Source organism: Mya arenaria, chromosome 2, assembly GCF_026914265.1.
Source record: "Mya arenaria isolate MELC-2E11 chromosome 2, ASM2691426v1".
In the NCBI taxonomy this organism is placed as follows: domain Eukaryota; kingdom Metazoa; phylum Mollusca; class Bivalvia; order Myida; family Myidae; genus Mya; species Mya arenaria.
The window spans coordinates 8,091,778-8,101,656 of record NC_069123.1 but is presented as its reverse complement, the minus strand read 5'-3'; the positions used below and the strand labels follow the sequence as shown (position 1 = coordinate 8,101,656).

General features: G+C 34.2%; 1 protein-coding gene across 1 annotated transcript; it reads right to left on the bottom strand.

The window, feature by feature from the left end:
- Nucleotides 1–2,799: 2,799 nt before the first annotated feature.
- LOC128218649 (28S ribosomal protein S7, mitochondrial-like) lies at nt 2,800–9,826 on the bottom strand. The gene is made up of 6 exons (XM_052926331.1): nt 9,730–9,826; nt 6,559–6,720; nt 5,825–5,888; nt 4,794–4,964; nt 3,678–3,815; nt 2,800–3,155 (listed from the first exon to the last, which is right to left on the bottom strand). Exons 1-6 carry the CDS (start codon nt 9,795–9,797, stop codon nt 3,078–3,080), a joined length of 681 nt encoding a protein of 226 aa, XP_052782291.1. The 5' UTR covers nt 9,798–9,826; the 3' UTR covers nt 2,800–3,077.
- Between the last annotated feature and the right edge of the window lie 53 nt (nt 9,827–9,879).

Here is a 9,879-nt window from a genome sequence, read left to right as displayed (position 1 = left end):
TTTGATAGCAAGACACACAGACTAAATTGACTGTTTTGTAGCTCTTGAAAGTGGAAACGTGCTTATATACGCAGGAATGAGAGTTAAAAAGTGGAACGTCCGAAGTTTATGTAAGATTATACAGGGGTGTATCAAGTTTTTGACGTTATAGGGGGTGATAATGGGTGTGCAGCTGCTCAGCCAAATGATACTGAATTATTCTGTATTTATATCTGAACACAAAAGAACTTGTCATGTTAGTTCTTAAAAGTATCTCATTGCGTTGCCTTTTGGTGAATTTTGAATACAGAAATGTTTTTTATGTGCAAATTCTTTTATTGCGACAGTAACGTACGTATCGTTTACGGGAGTTTAAAGTGTTGCAATTCAGTAACGGACAGAGCTATCAGGTAAAAACTTGGAATGAAAGTCTAGCCGGCTTATTTCTATATGATAAAAAAGCATAACCAGTATTTTTAAAGCTGGTTAAGAAGATGTTAGGGAGCGACATACATATGCGCCTCACTAGTGATTTTTGGTGTGAGGGCGTGTGCCACCCCCTAACGGAGCCAATATAAGACATGCTCCCAATACGTGGTATGGGGGTTTGGGGCATTTTCAATAATTTTAGTCTTAAATAATGTATTTGGTATATACTTTCATATGGCCAATATAAGGGAGGGCATCGGTTGTACCCCTCCCCCCACTCGCGCCTCTTTTGACCCGCTGGTTATTATAAAATCAATGACCCTAGTTCTGTCTGACAAATGTTTGCCAAGTTTCAGATATATTTGTATTTCGCTGCCTTCAAACATCGATTCGTGTTCGTTTTCTTAAACACTTTAATTATTGTTAAACATTAAAATTGATTCACCTCACATCCAATTATTAGCTTGGAGTTATAAAATAGAACAGTTCTTTTAGCGTCATATTTAATAACTCATTCGGAGATTAAAACTTGCATGAATTAGTTTAAGTTCTTATGCAATTTGACGGCTTTCTCATCTTTGAAACCTATCTTCAATTTAGGCTTCACTCTCACAGACGGAGCGTTTTGATTGAATGAGCCATATTTTCCGTAATACGTCTTGAAATTATTATTATAAGAAGGTTGACAAAAGATTGGATCGCAGTTTTTCATATTTATGGTAGAAATTTGTTTCATGGCTAAAAGCGTTTCTCACGATTGCTATTTTTGGACCTTTTCGAACATTGAGATCTAATCTATTATGAGTTATCTTATACGAATTACTGAACTATTAACAGACATTTAAAAACCTGGCCCCAATTTCTCGAAACTTCTTAAGTCTCTTATAACAGGATTAAGCTAAACCCACTATTTTTGTCTTTCAATATTTTGCGTTTTATATACTCATTCAAATGGTTTAATACCGTTAAGATAGAAATTTATTATCACAATAACCCATTTTTCATTTATATAAATTCACTATAAATATGTTTTTTTGGTTAATTGAAATAAGCGACTTAAGCCTGTTAAGGTTAAGAAGTTTCGAGAAATTGGGGCCAGCTGATTCTGAGACAAAAAATAAAAATGTCAAAACTGTCGCTCTGTGAGAGTACAGCTTTAAGTACCTCATGTAGTCGAACGTTAGGAATAGTCTGGGTTCAAGGTTGCAGGGATCTTTGGGTCCAGAAAACCTTTTTTAATTTCATTACACTGCTTAAAGCTGCGCTCTCACAGATTGAACGTTTTGACAACTTTTTTGTCTTGGAACGATCCAATTTTTGCGTAAATGCATGAAAAAAAGACTGCTTCATTTAATGTTCATATTAATGTTCAAAAATTGATGTTTTATGCATATTTCTTAAAACGTTCATACCTTTAGCCATAAAATATTAATTTTCGAACGGAAATATGAAAATCTGCGATCTGATCTTTTGTCAGCAGACTTATATCACAGGTTTTTAGATTGTATTTTCACAAAAATTGGCTCATTTCAAGACAACAGATTTTTTCTCCTTAAATGAAGTATAAAGTTATAATAAAGTGGACGATCTGTTGTGTGTGTGTGGGGGGGGGGTAGAATAAGTTTTTTGAATCATGAAAAAAAGAATCACTTCCGGTGTTGGACAATCGAAAAGAGGACCTCGGACACTGTGTTTATTAATTTGCCTTTTTTAGCAGTCAAGAGCATATATGTTGTTAACATTTTAACTGTGTGAAAGCTACTTTTCTTTATGCCTATGATACGCATTTGTCTGTTTTATAATACAGTTTAACATAAACTTCATTATACATTCTTTACGTATGCATATGCATCTAGGCAAGTTCATATACATGTAGAAGTTGTCGGTAAGGAACAACCATATTCATCAAAAATGATCTTAAAGTGACACTCTTAAAATCAATAAATACACATGTATAAAACATGCATTTTGAGTGATAAACCTTTCACTACTTACTTACTAGATAATGAATTTATGGAAAATATTAATTACTGATAACTCGATTGTAACCATGTACATATTACCTGAAAACCCAAAACTAATGATTGGTGAGTGCTAAAAGAATTAAGTCTCATAAGGTAGAAATATAATGTTTTTTGCACCTTGCTTTCAAATTAGACTTGGTAGCCTTCATAAGAATCATTGTTTTTGACATTTATTCATCTTTTTTATTATATTTAAACAAGTGTATTAACTGTGGTAAATCTTATTTGGGAGTAAGAAAATCTGAGTGCATCTTAAAGGTATTAATTTAAGTTTAAAAGCAGTTTTTTAAGGTTCATTTGCTGGCCCTTGTGATTCTTGTTAGATTCACCAATAGAATGTGACTCAACAACAAATTTAACACAAACAAATCATTTCATACAATTTATAGTCATAGAAATCTGTTTTGATACAAACTTGATTGTTATTCCTTTAAATCGACAATCATCAATATAAAAATCCCCTCTCTGGTCTCGCTGCTTTAATATCAATGATACAGCTACCTGGTCAAGTTATTACTAAGTCTTGAAGAACCAAGCAGAAGTATTGTGACAACACGAGGCCTTTAAACCAACCATGAAACTTCAGTATCGCACAAAATTCCACTAGGTACATTATATATCCAACACTCCCAAACATTGTCCTATTCAGTATGCGAGACTTGCTAATGCTTTGTTTGCTTCGCATATCTTGTGCATTTCTTGCTTTTTACGTATCAACCCACCCTGAAATATAAGCCATTAATGATTATGAACAGTTTCGATATAAAGCAGAACACATTGAAATCATACAGACACACAGATAGACAGAGAGACTGCTTATTTCTGACTTGTACACTGAAGTTGAATTTGATCCCCATATAATTTTATTTTAAAATAAAGTACAATCAAAACTCCCTATGTCAAAGTCTTTGAAGGGGCTAGACACCAGATGGTACTGTTGCAAGAGATAAAGAAAATTGTCAAATTGACACCATTGTGAACAACGCATTGAATCTTACTTACTGATGTATCATATTGCTTACGACATATGCATCTTTCGCAGTTTTTGCGCATTTTTCCAATTCGAAATTTACTACAGTTGTATACCATACTAATCCCAATAAATAATTATGCACTATCTTTAAATGGGGAAACACAGATGAGAAAGATAAAATCCTTTAACATAACTTGATTTAATAGTCAAGTATTAACTGTTTAAATATTGTTACGTATCAAACAAATGAGCATAAAAGAAACATCACAAACCTCAAAATTGAAAGCATTTATAATTTCTTGTCCGAGTTTGTCATGCAATCTTCTTTGTTTTTTCTTGTCCTCTGAGGCTTTAATGAGCCACCGCATCGACAGGAAAGTGGCTCTGCGGGGTGGACACGGGACAGGAACCTGTAACAAGAGCAGATAACAAATCTTTGTGATCAGATCCATGTTTATGAAAACTCCTTGGGGTAAAAAACTGTTTCTAGTGTCCCAACCTACCCAAAACTCCAATTTTTTTATGTTATAACAATTAGCAATCTGCGCAGACTCAGAAAAAATGCAGGCAGTCCAACAGGACAAATCCAATGACACCAAGCACGCATGTTGCTTTTGACATGTCATTACAAATGATAAGCCTTGAAAATGTGCATGCTAATTAGTGACCTTTTATGTATTAACTTAATAAGTGCTTTGAAAAATCTAGCTTATAATCTTTATATCACATGCCAGGTCAATCAATATGAAAGGACATGAGGGCTATTCCTTTTATAAGCATATAACCCCCTGGGGAAGGCACTTTTTAATTATGCCACCCTCCTACAGATGCAAATTTACCCTTTTGGGGTCCATATTAGGGGGAAAAATGGGTTACTGTATATGTTTTACTGGAAGGGTCCTGACACTGTCCATATGAATTTGCCTATCATAATAGTGAAAGATGAACTTCAATAATCTATTCCTGTACATAATTTTAATGAACTAAATTTTCTGAATGTGATCTAATTCTTAATCATCAATAATCATTTGATCATCATTTCGATTGATTTTAGAATCATCAGAACAATATCAGTGCCAACACTGGAGAAATACAACCATATTAAGAAGAAGCGGTTGTCTGTTTAGCACAGTGGTTAGTGCACTCGCTTGTCACTAAGGCAACACAGGTTCGAATCCAAGCCTGGGCACTTGTGAGTTTGGTTTGTGGTCACCAAATCGGAAATTTGGATTTTCTCTGGGTACTCTGCTTTCCCCCACAACCACAACACAAGACCACACTGTTGCGCAACAAGTAGCCAACAAGAGTGATTAAAATAAGTTGCAATAACTTGTTTCATAATTGTTGTAAAAAATAAATACATGTAAACTACACATTAGAATGATTACCTGTATTTTCTGCCCTGACTTGCGAACTTTCTTTGTCATAAGAATTGGTTTCCCGTTTTCTAATGCCGTGTGGAAAATGACGAAGGGATCGAGCTCAATGGCGTTCTTTTTTACCTCGTCTTTTTCCGTGTGATATTTCTCCAACTGAACGTGTTTTATATACTGGAACGTCTAATGAAAAAAAATCATCACCTCATTCAGACTGAAGATTAACTGATATACAATTAACCAATTTACATCTCAATAAAATGGGTTCCCAGGGCTGGTATTCAATATTAGTCTTAAATGGATCTAAGAATGATGTAACTAATCTGATTACTTGCTATTAATAACTGACCAAAAGAGTAAATGAAGTCAATGATTATGACTATGAGATTTACTTAAGTTGAACATGGAATACCAGCCATGGTTGTGTATGATTATTTTCCATTTCCATTTTGGATGGGGTAATTCTTGTTAAAATGTTTCTACACCAGAAACACCCATAGCTTGCCTAAAACATTTGCTTTTGATCTTAAATTATTCTCTTGAATTTTGATAAATCAAATATTAACAAAAGCATCACAGAGTTCTCAGCTTCATTCATTTTTAAGACAGCAAGGGGCATAACTAATTATCTATAAAAGCTAGAGTTATGAGCCTTGTTTGTAACACAGGGAAATTAAGCATTACTTTTGCTACAATGGTTAATTTTGTAGTTTACAGAAACAGGACAACAAATACATGTTTTTTATTTACATTTGACCTGCAATCATTCTTCAAATGTTAAAGGTTTTGAGGTTATGGAGGGTAATTTTAACCAAAATTTTGGGAAAAAAGTATATTCCTCAGCTTGGAGGCCTTATATCATCCCCGTCAAAAGACAGTCCTGAATACCTTAAATGGTTTGAGTTATGGCCAAGGATAAAGATTTTGCAAGATGAATGCTAAATGCTGAATTGCCACAGAATTTCACTTTATCAGTATATGATCCAATATCTAAAAGATTATTTTCTGCCAAACACTAAATTCCTAGCAAACATTCAGGTTACCTTGGCAATAATTTCTCGTGTCATTTGCTTTCTCCCATCTTTCATCAGCATGTTAGAAAATTTCCTGAAATATCAAGAAGGTATTTAAGACCATTTAAAAAAGAGGACAAAGATAGCCCAAAGTTGCGCAACTGCATAAAAGTCTTAAAACTTGGGTAGAATCACTCCCTCCATCAGAAGCTGTAACTTCAATTATAGGATTTATCGCATTTTTTCTTGTTTTTATGCTGTATGAATGCAGTAGGGCATGCAGACAAATTCTATAAAGCATGCTAATGCTTATTTCGGGAGTCGTTCTTAGTGTTCATACAGTATCAATGCAAGAAAAATGCAGTTAATACTTATATTTACTTTTTTAATAATTATTAATTACAATTGTAAATTAGCATTATCTTCTGAACTGTTTTATTGTTCAAAAAGAAATGTTACCGAAAACACACATTTGTATAAAGGACTAGCTGACATTTTAAACACATTTATAGAGCTCTGATAAATATAATTGATTCAGTGTCGCACTTATCCAACTGGAGCGCATTATTGACATAAACGATGATGTCGTAACACATAACATATATTATTTGATATCAACTTCCAAGTTCAAGCTATACAAAGAATTAGACGAATGTAAATAAAGCCTTAAAAGATTCTTTCCTTAACACCACCCACAAATAATAAACATGTTGATCATCATTACAAAAAAACATTGGTATGAATATTGTGTACATGTAACTTACTGAAGAACTGGGTCATAATCTGCAAATGTATATGTGTCTAATGAAGCTGGTTTTATTTTGTGGAACCTCCTTTCATCATCTGCAGCTAAAGGATTATGAATTTCCTCAACAGATTTGGTCGGCTCAATAAATCTACTGTCCCAGACGGTTGATCGTGAAAATCTGCATAAGAATATATATAACATTTATAACAGTTAGGATCAGTGAGATGTTAATTTTATCTCATAATATATGAACATCTTAAAGCATTTATATTTTCAAATTATTTTACTTTCGCCTATGTCATTATATGAATTGTGTTGCAAGACCAAATCCTTTTGGCATATAAATATTTGGTCCAGGGGGAGCATTTTGAGCTAATGTCATCAAATGTTGATTAATGGAAATATTAAGACCATGTGTAAATAAACTACACAAATGGCAGAAAAGATAAGATTTTCAGAGTGATCACTTACCTGTAGTGATCTTTTCGAATTAGCAACAAGTTAGTGTAAACAGCTTTTAAGAGGCATGATTAAGTGCTAACTTCTCCCCCCCCCCCCCCTTCCTATGCAAGAATGACAGATCCCAGTATATTGAGTGGAAAAATAACAGGCACCTGCCAGATTGTGAAAAAATGCAATGCTTTGTTGACACATTGATCTGAATTTCCTAAAACACTTAAGTGTAATAAGGGAAACGCAAAAGTTAAACATGAATCATTTTTATCTAAAAACAATTTATGTTTAATTTTTGTGTTTTTATTTTAAAACAATGCATGGTTAAATATTGTGGAGTTACAAGTGAAGAATGAATTTTACATTTGTATGAATCAGTAGACTTGTGGCGATTGGGGAACAAAATGAATATCCGAAAGTTAAGAAAAGTTCCCTTCAAGCGCATTATTGAGGCTAAATGGTGTCTTTTTTATTCTATTGGTTAACTTTATTAAAGTAAGGGGATTCCAGTATTGTTTCTACATACGCCATTATTTAGAAAAGGCTCTAAAAGAGCTTTGTAAATGATCAGGAGTTAAATGAAGTACATTGAAAAGCTGTTTAGTATCATCAGTGTGTGTATACCAAGTGATAAATTACGTCATATATGCTACGTCGGAGGGCAACATTTTGCATAAAATGAAGACTTAAATCAAAGATTTTTTTCATTTACTACACCATTTTAGATAAAACAAACAGGCTTTGGGGGGGGGGGGGGGGGGGGGGTACTGTTTTGTACATAAGTTAACATACAATATACAGAAATGTCATACATAGCATACATTCAGAGAAAAACCTTGACAAGTCACTGTCAGTGTCTGTATCATCACTGACTAAGCCGTTTTGGATTGAAAATAGAAAAAAGAACTCATTTCAGACCAATTTTTTAACCATTTTCTTTTCCTGAAGTTTCCTGCAAACAAATCAAAATAAGAATCAATCAAATATATAAACTAAAACGAGAAATATCACGCTAACTTATGCAACAGGTGGTATTTAATTACCGTAATTCACCGTAGTTCGGACACTCATAATTATTTTCAAAAATAATTTATTTTGCGTACCTAATTGTCGGACACCCAAAGGACATCAATCATAACTTTCACAGTTACCAAGTTTCACAGACAAAGATTATTGATTTTTATCTTTACAATGCCTGGCTAGATTACCTCACCATATACACCACTGTGACAAGTTAATTAGTTACCACCCATCCTAAACGATTTATTGCCTGTAGAAAGAGGAGGTGTGAAATATTTATTGGAGGATTAAAGAAACAACCAGGGCAATCAAGGGATTAGGAAAACAAAGACATGACATTTTTGTAAAACGATCTGCCAATAAACTTTGAAACTTGTACCACCCTTTATAATAAGAGGGCTGTCCGGAAAGTCCGTGAACACGATCTATAAATATGCTCGTATATAGACTGTAAGAAGCAATAATTGTACAGTTATACTTATTGAAACATCAATAAAAGTCAACACATTCAATGATATAGGTTACTAATTAATGTGATGAATTAAAGTTTGAAATGAAATACTTAAGTTACAATCTAAAACTCCACTCTGACACATTAATCCTGCATAGCAATGTCCATGCTCTCCACAAAATCCTCGTGGGTATAACTGTGAGTTATGTGGCATCACAAAATATGACTGTTTGATCTGAAGCCGATAGAATGTGTTTATTCATTTCATTGCATGTATAAAATGGTGTTTAATGGGATTTTAATTAACTTGATGAAGGATTTACATGTATAGGCGTAATAAATAAGTTCATGACCATTGATAACTACGGATAATTTAATAAGTGGTAAAATGCAAACAAAGAAAAAAGGCAGGTTTAAAATACATGTAGATAAAATTTAAAAATGGTAATTTTCTATGAATGCGGACAGCAAAAAAATAATATTTAAAGGTGTCCGAACTCTAAGGTGAAATATGGTATGTTCTCTTTTTTTTGACATCGGCAATGTTTTCTTCTAACAGGAAACTGTGCTTGCGCATGCGCGAATTACGGAGAATTCTTACCAATTCGATTTCGAACCTGAAGACTCTTACATACACCAAAGAAAGACTAGATAATCAGCATTAAATATGTCAGAAAAGAATGTGACCTTATGGTTTCTTCAACAATTCTAACCGGCCGCTATCTGGTTTTAACCGGTCAAATAGGCCGGTGGCCGGTTCATTTTGAGAACCCTGTATGTTTCATCTAAAATGGTGAAGAAATAGTTAAGTTATCTTTGTTTTAAGTCTTCATTCAAGCAAAATATTGCCATGCGACGTAGCATTTATGAGTCAATTGTAACCACGGCCCCCACCCCCAGGGGCCTGCAGGGACGAACTGATGGTAAAATCCCCGCCAAATGCCCCCGCACCCAAGGAACCCTAGGTAAGGCCAATTCCCCGTTATATTTTGCACGAAGACAAAACTACCGCATTCACCTGCCACTGCGTGGCCACCTGAAAGGTAAAAACACGGCCCATTTCCCCGGCTATCCCCGGTATACCCCCGGACCTGGTGGGGCCGTGGTTACAATTGACTGGTGCATAACCTAAACCATGACAGGTAGGACAGAAGTGAAGACAAGGTCAATAATTCTTATAATGGAAATGCTATTAAGTAATGGGGTAGTAGAAAATATAAAATGGGTTAATAGCAAGCATATAAATATCTTATTATAACGTACAGTGAATATATTGGTCTTGTTTCCGATAAAAATAATCTTGACAATCTGACTCCTATGGGCGCAGCCATCTTGTTTTTCGTCTGAGAAAAAACATAGATCGTGAGAAATGCAAAAACACCTGCATCTTCAGGCGCTTGTATTTTGACAGAA